The sequence below is a fragment of the Ovis canadensis genome, chromosome 5, assembly GCF_042477335.2.
Source record: "Ovis canadensis isolate MfBH-ARS-UI-01 breed Bighorn chromosome 5, ARS-UI_OviCan_v2, whole genome shotgun sequence".
NCBI classification, from domain to species: Eukaryota; Metazoa; Chordata; class Mammalia; order Artiodactyla; family Bovidae; genus Ovis; species Ovis canadensis.
Window position 1 is genome coordinate 105797211 of NC_091249.1, and position 18489 is coordinate 105815699.

General features: G+C 39.1%; 1 protein-coding gene across 15 annotated transcripts in view; it reads right to left on the minus strand.

Moving 5' to 3' along the window:
* The window catches only part of ARB2A (ARB2 cotranscriptional regulator A), a 409235-nt gene that overhangs the window by 53693 nt on the left and 337053 nt on the right, over window positions 1-18489 (minus strand). For 2 of the 15 annotated variants that reach the window (XM_069590140.1, XM_069590128.1), the window contains one exon: window positions 256-1152. The exons of the other annotated variants lie outside the window; for them this stretch is intronic. In XM_069590140.1, coding sequence (XP_069446241.1) covers window positions 1109-1152 — 44 coding nt within the window. In that variant the 3' untranslated portion in view covers window positions 256-1108. Of the gene's footprint in view, window positions 1-255; window positions 1153-18489 lie in introns of those variants that run through there. 15 annotated transcript variants of the gene reach the window in all.

The following is an 18489-nucleotide window of genomic DNA, read 5'->3' on the forward strand; positions in this document are numbered from 1 at the left end:
TTTTCTGATTCAATTAGCATGCTTCAGAGCTTTCCAGTTTAATTGCAAACTACTTCACAGTTAGCTCTCTGATTAATCATTGCCCATCTGCAAGCCATCGGAAAACTTAGTGGAACAAATTTGTGTACTTTGGAATGCTGGGAGCTTAGCAAATCAAACTTGTTTTGGTATATAAAGCTTTAATTTTGTTTGCCCTTTTCAGCTGCACTTGTAAGAAGCTCTGTACTGATTAAACAGGAAGTCCGGACAATAATATGCTACATTATGCATATAATTACTGTAAATACAACCGAGATTGTAGAAACATCATTTAAGGTTAGGCACTAACATGAATGGAGAAGGAGGTCAAGAAAACACATTTGGAATCAATTTCTTTCCATTATGACCAAATGTAAGTATCAAGGGTTGGGGGGGCTGGGCTATGTGACCCACAGTGATGTCATTACAGCACCTGTTCCCCTGAAGGCATTTTAAATTCTGGCTTTTCATGTATTCATAAAATCTTTCTTGTTATTTAATTAGTAGAGTACTAAGTTTTATAAGCTTTGTTTACAAAACATATATTAGGGATTTTAAAGCAAACTGGCACCACATTGTTTATGCTTCATTTTCCCAGCCTTCTTGCTGGCCTGCCGAACGTATGAATGGTAATGTCAGAAAACAAAACTGTTTTAATCGAGCTTTGGTTGGAGTGTAGATTATATCTTAACCTGCAATCACGATCTCTTTATTTCTGAACAATGAAACAGGAATTGCGTATTTTGTTCACTCCTGTGCACAAACCGCACCGAGGGGATTTTTGCACTGAATGAGGAAGGAGGCTCTGTGAGATTCTCTCTGAGGTCCATTCCAACACTCAGTCTCTCTGGCTCATATTTTACAAAATCTGGAACTACTATATATGATTTTTTTCAAAGCTTCTAAATGCATGTACTATGTAAGAGCTTTAATTTCAAATTGGAAATTGTCAACTCAGGAGGGCAGGGGCTGTTGTACGCAGCTCAGCACTGTATCTCCGGTGCGTCACGGTGGGCCTGCACATTCTTGGTGCCCAATTAACATTTTGGATGAAGGAAGTGGAAGCAGTATGGGTTCTGAATTTTCCATGTCACGTCACAGGGCCAGGGTGGACACTCTGTTCTCCTCCATAACCTAAACAGGATGCAGTCATGTTATCTATAAAGACGTTGACAAATATCATCATCCTGTAAATACTTGGCAGAAAGAATAATACAGAGAGACGAGTGCTTTGCTAATTATGATGCCCTGTAATGGTATGTTATTAGCAACAAACAGCACCCCCCCCCCCAAAAAAAAGGCCGAAGTTTCCTATCTTTTATGAAGATCCTTCACATGTTATGGGAATGTCTAAATGCTGAAAGTTAAAACCCCAATGACAGCCCTAAAAATAACATTAAAGTTGGAGACATGGTTTCTGGAAATTGCACGATGAAATGAAAATTTTATCAACAGTCAAGGGATAATCAGTGTGGAGTGACTTTCTGACTCTCTTACCAGTAGGCACGTGTGAGGCCAAGATTCCATGAGCGCTCTAGTACCTCCTATTCTGTTTCTCTTAAGGGCTGTAAAACTCAAGTGGGCTGACTTCAAGCTTCTCTGAACTTCAATGCAGGCAGCCAGTGTAAGAAATGCTGAGAAGGCATAATCTGATCATAGCGGCTCAGGCAAGTGAGCAGGCAGGCTGCCACATTCTGCTGCCCACGAGCAGGGAAGCACGGCTGGAATCCCCACTAAGATCGAATTACAAAATAATCAAGCTTTGTGGCCAGGCGGGCACGAGAGGCTTTTTCGAGGTCATGACATAAATCAGGGACTAGCCTGGGCAAAACCGTGCAGTCAAAACCAATACTTTTTATACCACATTTACAGTGTGGTTTGCTAGGGAAAATAAATTGTTAATGATGCTTTTTTTTTTAAATTCAGGAAAGGGCAAATGGTTCTCCTCACACAAACTCCTACCAATTGAGCCTTATGCTGAGAGATAAGCAATTAAACCTCACACATTGAAGAAAAACAATGAGAGCTGTCCAAAATGGAATTTGGCCAAGGAGAGACCACACTGGGCCTTGCCCCCTGTCCTGGGGTTTTCAGTTCTACCTCTACCTAATACCCACTGTGTAGCCGAATGTCTATGTGTATCAGAGTAATGATGGAACAACTGAGTGGATAATGAATGAAAACGATTGCAAAGCACACTGCAAGTGCTTAAAGGACCCAAATATGATTTGAGAGGGTGGCATATCTTGGGCCAAGAGAGTCATTTCCGGAAATAATCCTATTATGCAAAAAGAACAGAATATTCTTTGGGAAGCTGGCTGATATGGATGGCTCTAATGTGGCACCAAATCCAGACAGTGATACCCTATAGAGAAGTGTTAACATTTGTATGGTTCTCAAAGCTGAATCGGCTATAGGAATTATATTTTATTTCCTGAGAAGTTTCAACATGATTGTCTGTGCTACACTAAATATAAAAGACAATGAAATTATAGAATATAATTAGCCTCTCGATAGAAGAAAAATGTGAAAATCTGGGTGGAGATTTCAGAGACAATAGCAGGACTCCTAGGGGACGCCTGTTTGGCAGACTTCTGCTGGAATGACCTTAATCAAGGTGGATGGAGCAGCTACTACAAAGACAACAAATAAGCAAGCAAAAATCTAAATGCAATATAGCCAAGGCTTCTTGGTAAACCATAGACCGGGCGTATCAAGAGATCAGGGGCGTACCACTTTGTGAGAACTTCCAGTAGGGGCTTCAGAGAAACACTTTGAGGTGGTTCAATGTGAACTGAGGGCCATGTGTTGGTTCTTCACTTGCACTTCTGATATGCTGATAATTACCGTCAATAATATCTTTCTTAGACATAGAAGCAATATATTTGCACACTACACACTCAGAGTGCTTTTAACTTTTAACGGGAAAAATACAAGTGACTATAAAGTTCACACGAATTTTTAAGAAATGAAAAAAAAAGGCAAAAAGTAGTTGCTTTTAGATAGGAAATCTTATAAGAGATATGAAATTTAACATCTACTGTACTTTAAGCCTATATATTATTGATAATTTAAAATTATAATTAGTGTTCTTGGGACCGAATGCTACACTGAAACTAAATATGCACATATGTATGAGATGTGAGATGCTGCTGCAGGAGAGAAATACCCTATTTTTAAAGCAAAAAAAATCCTACTGAAGTCTATCCTTTCATTTATATGTCTCATGTAAATTACACATAATTTTAAATCTTCAACACGTTGAAAATGGCCAGGTCTCATGGCACTTCTCTTTTATTATCTCCCATTTTTACTTGGCCATGGTAATGGAGACTTTCTAGAGAACATTAGGGATAAAAAATTATACACTTTGAATCGATCCAAGAAATGACCACTAGAAAAAATTAATTTTTATTTGTTTAAATCTGGTAAAAAAATATATACATAATAATTTTTCTACTCTAAAGGCATTTTCTTATGCAGTAACACCACAAAAATAGCTTAAGTTTAAAATAGTGGATTTCCCATATGGTTAGTCCACAGCAAGATAAAGTTGTAAATGAGGGGACTATGTGAAGAAAACATAAAAAAGCCTTAAGGGCACATACAAAAAATGTGATTTTTGTATGATTTACATACACAATTTTATTCCCCAAAATTCAAAGAGAAAAGCTTAATATGTCATAATTTAAACTGTATTCCACATCAAGTATTCCTGATTACGTATTTAACTCTAAGATGCAAAACTCAATTTAGAGCATAATGTGGGAGAGGAGTTAGTAAGAATCTAACCTTTTGCATTTCTTGACTTTTTTGGGCTTGTGGTAATGCTGTATTTATAGAGATTCTACACTTTCAAATTTAAGTCTTGAAATGTCAGAAAAATCCCAAAGCTGAGATCTCACAGAAGGTGATTTTTAACAGTCCTTAAAAGTAAAGACTTTATGATCTTCTGACAACTGGAGCTTTCACATTTTAAGATTTAAAATTTTCAGTCCTAATATTACATAAGCACACACATTGGTACGCTTTTAAAGATTCCATCATCTTTTGATAAACCTGGAAAGAAGGGGAAAATAAGAAAATAGAGAAAGAAAGTTGTGAAGTTCAGGAATATTATAGAATCAAAGATATAAAGACTATTTAAAAAGTCTTTTGTATTTAAACATGGTCCCTTATAAGAATATATTTCCAATGTAAAAGATCACAAGATCCAGTTAATTTCTGATTGTTTATAGTAAAGATGAAGATCTAATACCTTGGAGCTTGGATATAGAAGGACACAGAAGCCAAGAGAGGTTGAATAACTTGATCAAGATTACGCTTCTAGCTAGTTGTAGACATATCTTGAATATACCAGGTCTTTTGTCTTCAGGCTTATCAGTCCCATAGCTAAAATTTTATACATAATTCTTGGAATTCATTTGTTTTCAATGTATCCTACCACCATCAGTATGATCACAGAAAAGTCACATCCACTAGTTTTCACATCACTTTCAACTCGGCAAACATTTTCCCACTACCTACTATGAGCCAGATATATATATTACAAAGATAAGACATGGGGTAGTCTTATGGCTGAGTGAAGGAGAGAGGACTGGTAAACAAGTATCATTAAAGGCAGTACTTGATTTGACTAGAAAGTCATTAGTCCAAGGTGCCATTTGGTTTCTGATCAGTAAGATTAAACTACATGATGTCTAAGTCCTTTTCTAAAACAATTTGAATTTCAATTTTTCCCCTCTATTCTTATTTCTTTGATGGACTTCTTAATAAGTAAGTAGTTGATAAGACCAAAATTTCTAAATATTGAAAGTGATTTCAATGGAATACAGTGATATGTTTATGAATAGATATGCAATGAACAAAGCCTTTTATGTGCAAATACGTTTGTGAAATTATGGGTTTCTTTGGCATAGGCCTTTAATGTGTAAATGTTCACTGTAACTCCAAGAGGAAAATTTAATATGCAATGTTTCCTTTTTTTCATTAAAAAAAAAAATGCCCCCCAGAGGAGCTTTTGTTACTATCTCTATATCTCAGGATTAGTATTCTAAGAAGCATAGTTTGAGTAACACTAGTCCCAACTCAACCCATCCTATGCACGCACTGGCTAGTTAATCCTCCTAAAATGTTGCTTTCATTGCATTTCTCTGTTCATAATCTTCCAGTGATTCTCTGTGGCATATAAATTGAAGTTCATACCCCTCAGCTCCTTTAGCTGCTGCTTGTACACTCCTCTTCACTTAATTTCTCACAATTTCCTTAAATTTCCAGACTCCAGCCAAAATGTCACTGAATTTACCTAGCTCTTTCTGTCTGGGATCCCACTACTTTCCTTTATCTAGATAGCTTTCCCGGTTCATAAAATTACTGATGACTTCTCTGATAAAAACCATTCAGCCTCTGTTGTCTCAATAAAGGAACACACTGCGCAACTTCTGACCTTCTTACCTGAACCGCTTGCTATGCTCTTCCCTTTTGGTGGCAGTTCTCTTTCCGGTGCAGATCTCAGACCTCTCTTGCTAACACAGTGTAAGCTCCCTGGGGTCACGCAGAGGCTCTTGCCTGCCACAGTTCAGTACATTCTCTTATACCTAGCGTGATTTTAAGGGAGGGGAATGGTGAGACTGTTGGTGACAAAGTAAAAACCACAGGCAAGAGAAGCACATAAACCAGGAGCCTAATCCACCTGCCAGTGTAGGAGACGTGGGTTCGATCCCTGGGTTGGGAAGATCCCCTGGAGAAGGGAATGGCAACCCACTCCAGTATTCTCGCCCGAAGAATCCCATGGAGAGAGAAGCCTGGCAGGCTGCAGTCCATGTGGTTGCAAAGAGTAGAATACGATGGAACATGCGAGCATTCAAATGTTCACTTACAAACTAAATACATAGTGGTTTACATTAACCACATTTCCCCAATGTCAAATGGTGACTGCTCAGGCAAGAGTTTTCAACCTTGACTGTTGACATATCCTAAATGAATAATATAATTGAGGTATTTAATACTGAAACTCTATATTCAATGTTTTCTTAAATACTCTTGAATAGTTTCAGCTCATTATACATAAAAGAAGAGTTTTAATTCCAAAAGACACCTCTATCCCAATGAAGGAATTTTAAATAAGAAGGAGGGTGTTCCAGTAACAAATATTTTAAAAGGTTATCTATTATAATTAATAAACTGCTTTAGTGAAACTGCAAAATTAACAGGCTCTTAATTTTAGACTGTAGAATAACTTTTTTTTAAACATTTTTCACAATCAATTTAGTCTTGTCAATTAAAAAAATGAATGTTGCCCCGTAATATTTATCACTGCGACTGTAAATTATTCTGAAATTTAGATAACATTTAACTTCAGGTGACACAAGGCCTTAGTGAATTTCCACTTTCTGAAAAGTTCTTATTTTTAGATATAAAGATTCTCCTCTTTTAGCAACTGAAAGAAATAGTTTTTGAATGTTTTGATTAAGAAAAAAGAGCTTAGTTTAAAAGTAAAGTATATTATCTTTAACCACAGATGAAAATAAACAAAGTATAAAAATAACATCACCCTTCCTGAATATCTGAATATACAGTATTTATTTCTTTATACATTGCGTTATATTCAATAGTTTGGTAATTTTGATAAATGTGATTAGTTATGTCTGTTACTTTAGTATGTATATACTTTCTTCCTTCTTAAAACCATTATTAGAGGATTTGAAAGGTACACATCATGACAGCAATGATCCTGTTGATCTCTTCACCACTCTACCTTGGGGCCTAGGGCTGTACCTGGCACATAAGAGATACTCAGTAAGTACTTGTTAAATAAATGAACTGCTAGAATACATGCTCCATGAGGAAAAGGAATATATCTGATAGACTGCTAGTTGAAAATCTGGCCCCTGAATTCATACTTGTAGTGTTTGAATTTTGGTTGCACTATTTCACAGCTGTGAGACCTCTCCAAACTGAATTCCTCACCTGCGAAATGCAGCAGCGATAGAGTCTGCTTCATACAGGTATTGTGAGGACTGCCCACATAAGCAGTGTGCATGAGGAGCACCCAATACATTGGCTGCTAGTGTCATCATGACACCGACATTGTCCTCCTCATTAATCTCATTCGCCATCATCTCCGGTTCCAAACATGCAGCACATGCTCAGTGAACTGTGTGTTAAGTGAGGAATGAATCAGTGAAGTGCAGCTGTATCTGCAAACTTGAGTGAGTCTGTCTACCCTCAGCACACTTCGAGGCAAGGTTCAGACAAACAGAAGGAAAAAAAGAAGACTCTGAAAGTTAGTGTCACCGAATTACTCTTATTGGAACCTGCTGTTTGGAGATCTCGTCATAAAGTCCTAGTCACTCTCTGGTCCTTCGGGGAACAGATGTTTTTTCTATTTCCTTTTTGAACTTCTGGTAGTGCCTAGCACAGAGGTTTGTATCATTGCTACTAAAAAAATCTTATTTAGCAACCAAGTCATATAAGGTAAAATTTGAAAACAAATAAACATAGATTACAGAATAGGTAAATGTTAGAATTCTCATAATATTTAACATTATCTTAAATCCAGTTTGCACCATTTATACTTCTTGCAATGTTACTATACATTGGAAGTGTCATAGTGAGAATCATTACTTCTATACTTTCTAACTTAAAACCGCAGTAACAATTATGTAAATAGTAACTAAAGAGTTATATTTCTGTGAACTGCCTCATTGGGAGTGGACAACAAAAGTAAGGGTCAGGTTGCCTGGCTCTGAGATACTTATTTTGTCAGTGGCTTAAATCGTTTTAGATTTTATATTCATCATATCTCTCATCAGAAATGTTTTGTATTAAATAGTACTGGTAAGTTTTCTAATTTGTTTTGCACTTCCCTGTGGAAAGATGCTGTCAGGCTATAGAGTGGTATTGTTATTTAAGGTTTATAGTAATTTTTTTTTAATTTACAAAAATGAACATGAACTTCAGTAGCAGAGAGTTTAGTCACTTTTTATTAAGATAAGATGAATAGTGAATAATAACTGGGTGAAGAAAAGAAGGGACGAAGACTCAGACAAGAGTTAATCTTAAATTCCTCTTTTTACTGTGTAATTCTTTTGCTTTCACTGTATTTTTCAGATTGAAAATTTAAAAAACAACCATAAAATATCCATAAACCCTGATCTTCTTTATCACACTATCTCCCATAAGTGTCCTGAAAAAAGAACTGCAGGTCCTAAAAGCTGAAGCCAGTGGTTCTCAAATGTTCATGCGTACTAATCAGGGGTGCTTGTTTAAAAGGCAGAATCCTGGGACACACCCAGGATTTATTTCTGGTCTCTTGGGGTGTGGCTCAGAGTCAAATGAGAAACTGTGTCAAGGTAAAGGAAAGAAAACGAATCAGTATGTCCTTCTATCTAAAATCTAAAAACCTTCTTGTTTCTTTGCCTATTTTTACTTTTTCTGGACTTGAATACAGGGTTCCAATTGCTTCTAATCATTAGAAGTCCCTCGGTCACAGACTAAACTAGATCAAATTGCTTTTTCATACTGCTAAGGTACAGTATTCTCCCAGATGTCTGATCACATAATTCAGTCCTTTGAATTTTCCTCTCTTCTTTTCGTTATCATCATGCCCAGCAAAAATGGGTCAGAAGGGGAGATGGCTGGTAGACAGCAAAAACTTTTGTCTAAAACAGATGAAAAATCTTGCCCTAAGAAACTTCCCCTCTCGGGCTTGCACTGGCTAATGACGTCACTGATCATCCACCTAGGACACACAGGAAGCACTCATCTCTCTTTCACAACCTTCCCATTTAAGTAGCAAGTGGTAGTCTTTGTTGCCTAGCAATGAACTCCTTCCTCTCCTGTCTCCATGATAAGCACTTTAATTCTCATCATAACCTCCCTGAATATACTCCTCACTGGTCTCGTTTATCCTCTTCTCGTTCAGTCTATCCTCACGTCACCACCATCAATCTGATCATGCTAGTCCTAGACTTAAAAAATTCTGAGGGGTCCCCACTATCTCTAGAGGAAAAGTCTAAGCTACTCCTTAGCAGAATCCCCTCTATCATATAGACTTTATTTACCATAATGCCTCATCCCAGGGGCCCTTGTGCTCAGCCATACTAAATTTCTGCCATTCCTTGAAATGCTCACATGAGTCTATATTCCGTACTTGGGCATAAGATCTTATTTTTCTTTGCAGAATGCCCTATTTTCCTCTAGTCATTACTTCTGGGAACAGTTAATGTTTTACTTCTGGTGAAAATCCTCCCTAAACAGTCAGGCTAAGCCCGTGACTTCCTGCTGTGCATTTAGAGCCCTTCACATGGTTTTCCAGTGAAACACATCACACTGCTTTTAATGATTTATTTACATGCTGCTGTAGAGACAGCGAAGCACTCATGAAGACCTTTGCTAAAGCAACTGAAACAAAGCACGTGGATACCCAACGGTACATTTCCCAGCTTTGCTTGTCAGGTGTGGCCACATGACTCCTTCCTTTCCAATGTAGGGAATCCTTTCCAAATGAGGGATTTCCCTGGTGGCTCGGACGGTAAAGCGTCTGCCTACAATGCAGGAGATCCAGGTTTGATCCCTGGGTTGGGAAGATCCTCTGTAGAAGGAAATGGCAACCCACTCTAGTACTCTTGCCTGGAAAATTCCATGGACAGAGGAACATGGTAGGCTGCAGCCCACGGGGTCGCAAAGAGTTGGACGTGACTGAGCAACTTCGCTTCACTTTCCAATGCAACAAGCGAGGAATTGATTTGTGTCACTTCTGGCCAATGCCTTCAGGAACTGGGTATGACTCCTCCGTGTTCTTATTTCCTCCTTCCTGTGGTCTAGAATGCTGATGAACCTGCAACCCAGATGTGGCCATGCAGATGACACGGTCAAGAAACAGGACAGAAAGAACCTGGTCTCTGAACCGGGCTGTGTGGGTTGGAGCCGTCTGCTCATCTGGAATGCCCACCTGGGACTGTTATATGTGAAAGAAAGAAACTTCTATCTGCTTTATATATCTGCGGTCTTATTGTTAGAGCTGCTTAGCTTTATCTAACTAATACAGGCATTTTTCATCTTCTGGCTTGTTTGTCCCTTAACAGTAGAAACTCACTTATGCTTCTTTGTGTCTCTTGTGGCAAGCAAACAGTACTTAAATTAATGCTAGCTGGATACACCTTGAAGATAAAATGGTTCTGGGCCTATGCTCAGTCCAGTGGAAGGACCAGCGGCAGAGAGAGAAGAAGAAACAATACCATACAACAAATATTTCACATGTTACCATGTTGGGACATCTTTGGAGATGGTTAGGTCTAAGTGATAAAGGATCTGAGGATGCTTAAAGAAATGGAGCCAGTAAAAGAGATCTAGAATCTGAGATCAGGAGAGAATGAAACACTGGTAAGCTCTCCAAAAGCAAGGGAGTAAACGAGGACCATCAGTTCCACAAGCAGCAGAAATACTGTCCAGGAATACCATAACTACTGGATACTGGTCTGTTTCCCCTGGTAGTCCTGCTGTGTTGTTTAAATGTGCATAGGAAACAGCTAGCTCCACCAGACAGGTACTTCCTCTTCTCCACCTTGTCCATCCCTACCACGAACCATGTAATGCTCTTGTATAGCCCCTTCTCCCTGAAGGTGAGCTGGCCTCTTTGAACACAGAATATGGTAGAAGGGATGCTGTGTGACTCTTGAGGCTAGGTCATAAGTTTTGCAGCCACTGTCTGGGACTCTTCGAGTACTTGCTCTTTGAATGCTCCCTCTTGGAACCCAGCACATGCTCCAGGAAGCCCAAGATACATGGAGAGGTCATGTGAACTGCTCTGGTAGATAGCCCGGGCTGACTACCCAGCCAAGAGCTAGCATTAACTGCCAGCCTTGTGAATGAACTACTTTGGGTGTCCAGCTTGGGGAATTCCAATGAGAATCTGACTCCAACCATATGAGAGATCCCAGACAAGAACTTTCCAGCTGAGCTCAGTCAATCCATGGTACCATGACAGATAATAGAGGTTGTTGTTTTAGGCCAAACATTTTCAGATGATTTATTACACAGAAACAGATCACCAGAACACTAAAACCGATACAAACCCGAGCTTTGCACAATGTTTTGAAGACATTATAAGCATTACTTGGAACTGATTTGGGCTATTAAAGAACAATGCCTCCCCAAAACCAATGGAGCAGCTTTACTTTTTTCCTGACCTTATGTTTTTTTTTCTCTAAATTTCCAAATCATCATAAAAATGTTTGAGAAGGCTATTCAAAAGCTTGCCTACCTTCGATGTGTTTACTTCTTGAGTGGAAAAAGACACAAAACTACTGTGGAAACAACAAGCGGACTAAATTATACTTAACCTCCTAAGAGGAGAAGGCAATGGCACCCCACTCCAGTACTCTTGCCTGGAAAAATCCCATGGACAGAGGACCCTGGTAGGCCCAGTCCATGAGGTCACTGAGGGTCAGACACGACTGAGCGACTTCACTTTCACTTTTCACTTTCACGTGTTGGAGAAGGAAATGGCAACCCACCCCAGTGTTTTTGCCTGGAGAATCCCAGGGACGGGGGAGCCTGGTGGGCTGCCGCCTATGGGGTCGCACAGAGTCGGACACGACTGAAGCGACTTAGCATAGCAACTTCCTAAGAAAGACAAATTGGAATGGTACATGGAGTCAAAAGTGTGGACATATCAGAATGTACTTCTGATTTTGTAGTGATGTACTGACTGCAACAGGCAGCACTTATTAATAAATGGACATAGCTGGAATGGAGTCACTGCGGTACCCAATCAGAAGAAACTGTCAAGACCCAGTCTGGTATCTATCCCATACACCCCTCCCCCCCATCAAAACTGGGTTACCCTCACTGAACCATCTCTCAACCTATGTCACCCCTTCTGTGCTACAGCTCTGGGATAACTGCCTTTACAGAATCAGTCCTAAAGGCTTGGTCATCTTAGAAGAGGGCAAGATTATCTGAATCCTGAGACAAAACATATAAAGTTTGAATGCAAGAAGTTTCACTTCAAGTCTTAATTTCCATGCTTTCTTCTCTGTCTACCTCTCAAACACCCAGTGTCTCAAAGCTGTCCTTAGTCTACCGCTGCATATCTTGACTTGCAGCCATTCCTATATGAAATCTTTCCTGAACCTCTACGAAAACTTCCTTGTCTCCTCTTTGTTCAGTGATTTCCCTGAATAGCTGATTGACCCGTTTGAAGAAAAAACTCAAGATGACTCTCACGGCCCAGTCACATGGATTCTAGTCCTGTACTTGGATCCCTTTCCCTCTCTTCATTTTCACTCTCATCATTGGCGTTTAGACCTTTTGCAGGGACCATCATAATGACCTTTAAACTGCACTTTCCCTACTTTCGGACTTTCCTTCTCAATATATTTTACTTGTAGCTGCTAGAGCAATCTTTCTGAAGTATAGCTCTGGTAGTTCACTTCTTTAATTAAACTTAAAACACCTTTGCTTCCTAAAAGTTTGAAGAAAAGAATGCAACCCCCCTTAGTCTATCATTTAATATGCTCTGTCATCTCATTCCTAATTTATAACTTTATTTCCTGTATTCCCCGCTCACATTCATGATCCATCTACCAGACTCCCTCCTTGCTACTTTCAATGCTCATATAACATACTCTCTACTTTCTAGCTCTTGCTGATAATCTTAGCTCAAATATTCTTTTTTCCCTTTTACGAATCTCCAAATCCTATCTATCTTTCCAGGTTCAGTTTAATGGACCTCCCTTCCTCAATCCCCAAATATCTTGTTGGCTCTTATAATCATAGAATTACACCTTCTTCCATATTTCTCTATGACCTAAGTCAATATTTGCCTTGTGGTCTTTATTCCTTTCTCCTTGAATTACTCAATTTATAAATTTTTATCTCTTTCCTACTTTATTTTATGAAAAGTAGAATATTCTGCACGTAGTAAATGCTCAATAATTACTGTTGCATGTGTGGGGATGTTATGATTTGTAGATATGTTACTTATTGTAGATATCATTTAAATTTACTACTGGTCATAGAGAGACTAATATGAGGAATGCAGTGGTGAGAGAAAGGAGAGATTTTTTTTGTGGGGGGAAAAATGAATAAAAAATACTAGTATGCACCTATCATGCAGATAACTCACTTCTCATGTTCCTTTTTCTCATTTAAAAAGCAAGTTTGGTTAGCTCTTCCTGTCACATTGAGAAAAAGGATAACCTATCTATTTTCACATTTATTTATTTCTTCTTCATCTTTATACTTATTCTCTCTTTGAATCTTATACCATGAGACGGCTCCATCTCATCTGTCCGAATTACTGCTTCTCTAATCTGTTTGCTTTTCCCTTTGGCTTTTGATACTTTGTGCATATTTCTTGCCTTGATGAGCACTTGAGAATTACCTTGTTTTGGTATATGCATTGGTCTCCCTCAGCCATCCAAGTAACCACTTATCCTTTTAAAATCTTTTATTTAAAACTTTGCTTCATATTAACACAGCCTTACTTATGACACCATCATTGTTTAGGTGGCTAAAAACTCCTACGCACAGTGAGCTGAATGAAAATCTCCCCTCATGCGCCACACAGAGCCTTCATATTTTTAATAAGTGTCTCACATACAGCTCCTTTCCACTTCCCACAGGATTAGGGACAGAAAATGGCAGAGACAGGCTAAGTACTCAAGCAGTATGGCTCCAGAGTCTGCGTCTTAACTACTGTCTTACACACAATCTGGGCAGCATGCCTGTGTAATAATTTGTTAACGAACAAAGATCTTTGAGTGTGTTCTAGCTGTTTATATGGGAGGCTTGGTATGGACTGTCTGAACAGTTTGATTCTAGAACGAGTTTTTATTGGCATGATCTAGAGTGCAAAGAGTTGGTTTTGTCTAAGAATTAAAATAAAATAATTTTGCTCAGACTGTGGTATGAGTTTGTGACACTGGTATTCATGGGGCCAATAACATTAAAAGTCTGTACCATGAGCAAGTCTTGGAATCCTCTCTCCCCTGTATTCTGACAGTTCTCAATAAATACAGAACCACCTCTTTTGAGTGCTCCTGAGTGCAACAGATTTTGTTCAATGTCCTAGGTCCATAAATTCATTAAAAAAAATCTGTCCTTGAGAGCCTCAGTCCTGCTCTCAGACACTAACTTCACAGATATAAGTTGGCTTGGATCTTGCTTAGAGTTGGTAAGAACATCAGGGATGCTCTGGACCAAATCACAGATTACGCGACTTCTTCCAGGCTACCAGAGTTGTCAGACTCAGATAACCATCGTGAGTAGAAACTGCACTGCTGACCTGGATAAAGCATCCGTGAGTGCAGAGCAAAGGCACATGTGGGTGTGGGGTGGGCTGTGGACTTGCAGAACTGCTTATTCGTTTGGCTGGGATTCTAAGAGCTGACGATTTCCCATTTCCATCACGCGCCGCTCCTTGACTAGTTAGACAACTGGAAATTCTAACTTGGGATTGCACAAATTCTATCTGTTGAAGAAATAACATTCTCTGACAATGGTAAGTGACACAAATTCCAGTTGGGGTTCTTAGACATAAACCACAGGAAGAGCTGCTGTATATGAAAATGTGGAAATGGCAGGTAAGGGAATTAAAATCCTATCATTTTTAAGACCATGGATATTTTTCTAATAATATCTACAGCAGAAAGTTGTTGAGTGATTTAGTAAAAACTGTATGAATATTTCAGAGAAGGCAATGGCACCCCACTCCAGTACTCTTGCCTGGAAAATCCCATGGACGGAGGAGACTGGTAGGCTGCAGTCCATGGGGTCGCTGAGGGTCGGACACGACTGAGCGACTTCACTTTCACTTTTCACTTTCACATGTTGGAGAAGGAAATAGCAACCCACTCCAGTGTTCTTCCTGGAGAATCCCAGGGACGGGGGAGCCTGGTGGGCTGCCATCTATGGGGTCGCACAGAGTCGGACACGACTGAAGTGACTTAGCAGCAGCAGCAGCAGTATGAATATTTATACAGCTCACATGCAAACATTGTTGTTGTTCAACTCAGTTATTTTCAGGTATGCACAATGCTTCCCTGGTAGCTCAGTTGGTAAAGAATCTGCCTGCAATGCAGGAGGCCCTGGTTCGATTCCTGGGTCAGGAAGATCTGCTGGAGAAGCGATAGGCTACCCACTTCAGTATTCTTGGGCTCCCCTTGTGGCTCAGCTGGTGAAGAATCGGTCTGCAATGTGGGAAACCTGGGTTTGATCCCTGGATTGGAGAGATCCCCTGGAGAAGGGAAAGGCTTCCCACTCCAGTGTTCTGGCCTGGAGAATATAGTACTGTATAGTCCATGGGGTCACAAAGAGTTGGACACAACTGAGAGAGTTTCATTTTCAAGTACACAACGCTAGACAACAGTGAAGTTTCCTGTCTCATAAGTCATTCTGAAGGCTGGATCCATCAAAACGGAATATCCAAACAGCTTAACTGATGGAGGAGACACAGAAGGTTTGAGAAAAGTCATATTAGGTGTAAATTTCAAAAAGAGTAGGAATAAAGAAGATTGCATCAACTGAATTTGAGAGTAATGTTAGTAATAATGATAAAACATAAAAAGTCAGAATAGGATAAAAGAAATTTGGCAAAAATACTGATTAAAGATTAACATTGAATTGGAATAGACTAACAATGCTATTTTATGAGTGTTTCCATCTCATGCAGAGGAGTCATGATCACTTTTCACTTTATTAACTGAATTCAATTTATTATCAAAGAAAAATATTGATCAGGCTTATAGAGATGGTAACAAAATTAAACAGTTATGATGACTGATTTTTAGTTTTATCTTTTAATTCCATGTTCCTTTCATGGAATTCCGTCCCTGGTGGCTCAGCTGGTAAAGAATCTACCTGCGATGCAGGAGACTCCGCTTTGATTCCTGCGTCAGGAAGATTCCCTGGAGAAGGAATAGGCTATTCACTCCAGTATTCTTTGGCTTCCCTAGTAGCTCAGCTAGTAAAGAATCTGCCTGCAATGTGGGAGACCTGGGTTTGATCCCTGGATTAGGAAGATCCCCTGGAGAAGGGAAATGCTACCCCACTCCTGTATTCTGGCCTGGAGAATTCCCTACAGTCCATGGGGTCACAAAGAGTCAGACACGACTGAGCGACTTTTCCTTTCAAAGCAAATACATGTTTCCATAATATGTAAATAACACAACTAAAAACATAAAGTAAATAGAAATATACCCCCAAAATGTATAACTTGTACTAAGTACTATTCTAAGTACTATTATACTGGTCTGAACTTACACTGTGCATTAAAAAAAACATATTTTGTCTCTCTAGAACACTAGATTGCCTTTGAGAGATAAAGAGTTCATAAATTTATAATGGTAACCAAATGAAAACAGAGTAAAGTTTCTAGAGGAAAACACAGCTCTCCTAATGAAAGGCCACAAAGCAAGAGACATGTAACGTGCATTAGATTCGTATTGTGGGGAATGTGTTTGGATCCAATCTAACGCTTGCATACATTACTCCAATGCTTGGAGAACAGAGTAACAATTGTAATCTTGCTCTGAATCAAAATAACAGAATCTGTCATTTGACATGCTGTAGTGTTTGCACTTTCATGATTGTTCATAGAATAATTGTATGCTTCCTCTTACTGTTATATTGTAGAAGTTTCCCTCTTCAAAAAATGCTGCTCAAACCATCTTCAGCAGGAGTCAGTCAAAATCAGTCACTATGTTTCAGCAGACATTTTCAACATGCTTATATGCACGCTTATGCGTCTCTCTTGATAAAATGTGACTCTTACATGTCTAGTATGTTATTTCACCACAATTTGCATTGTTATAATAGGTTATTGATTGATTTTCAGTTTAAGGGACTAAGGTAGTATTCAGTAATGACTGAGTGCTACAAGTTTATTGCAAGTGCCCAAGGTTCACTCACCCCAAGCAATTTGGTCAATAACCAATTTTTATACTTCTATCTCCTTCAAAATTCCAAACCAATAATCCCTGTGTGTGTTTTTTTAATTATTTCAGTATCAGACTAACATTTCCCATGGAAATCAATATGGGTGCGATCCATTAGCCAAAAATCTGCAGTACTTCAATGCAAACATATTAAAAATATTGATCTTGCAAAGCTACTGATATTTTGATTGACTTTAATGTTTGTAAGCAGTAATAACAGAATTTCAATGACTGAAACAAACTTTTGATTAAAATTATAGATTTTCTTGGAGGGGGCTTGCTATTTTACTGGTTTAAAGCATGTCACATGGCTTCATGCCTGCTATAAATGATGGCAGTGGGATATACTTATCCAATTCCTTATTTGTAAATATTTTAGTCTATCATAGCCTACACATCTTACATGTACTTTGAACTGCTCTGATGTTTCAATTCCACTTATTACTATATCACACAGTGAGGCAGAATTTTCAGACTGAAATGGCAGAAATCGAGAGCTCTAATCCTTCTTTAACCATTAGGAAATCTTTGGGAAGGCATTTAACTCTTAGTTAAAATTCCTTGAATGTAGAATGGAATTAACCTTGGAAATCAATGAACATTCTCAGTACATTTTGAGATCAATGGACAATAAAGACCATGACTTACACATACAAAAGATTATGTGACCCAAAGATACGTCTCCTAAAGAAAGCACAGAATTTTGAAGCTGTTAGTGATCATCCAAAAATGCTCCCATTTTATGTATGAAGAGGCTGGGCTGAGGCCCCCAGTGATAATACAATCCAAGGAGCTTGTCCAAGGTCTTTGCTGATCACCTTATTTAAAACATACTACTGGCTAGAAGAAGCACAAGCTGGAATCAAGACTGCCGATAGAAATATCAACAACCTCAGATATGCAGATGACACCACCCTTATGGCAGAAAGTGAAGAGGAACTAAAAAGCCTCTCGATGAAAGTGAAAGAGGAGAGTGAAAAAGTTGGCTTAAATCTCAACATTCAGAAAACGAAGATCATGACATCTGGTCCCATCACTTCATGGCAACTAGATGGGGAAACAGTGGAAACAGTGTCAGACTTTATTTTTGGGGGCTCCAAAATCACTGCAGATGGTGACTGCAGCCATGAAATTAAAAGACGTTTACTCCTTGGAAGGAATGTTATGACCAACCTAGATAGTATATTAAAAAGCAGAGATACTACTTTGCCAACAAAGGTCTAGTCAAGGCTATGGTTTCTTCCAGTGGTCATGTATGGATGTGAGAGTTGGACTGTGAAGAAAGCTGAGCACTGAAGAATTGATGTTTTTGAACTGTGGTGTTGGAGAAGACTCTTGAGAGTCCACTGGACTGCAAGGAGATCCAACCAGTCCATCCTAAAGGAGATCAGTCCTGGGTGTTCACTGGAAGGACTGGTGCTGAGCTGAAACTCCAATACTTTGGCCACCTCATGTGAAGAGTTGACTCATTGGGAAAGACTCTGATGCTGGGAGGGACTGGGGGCAGGAGGAGAAGGGGATGACAGAG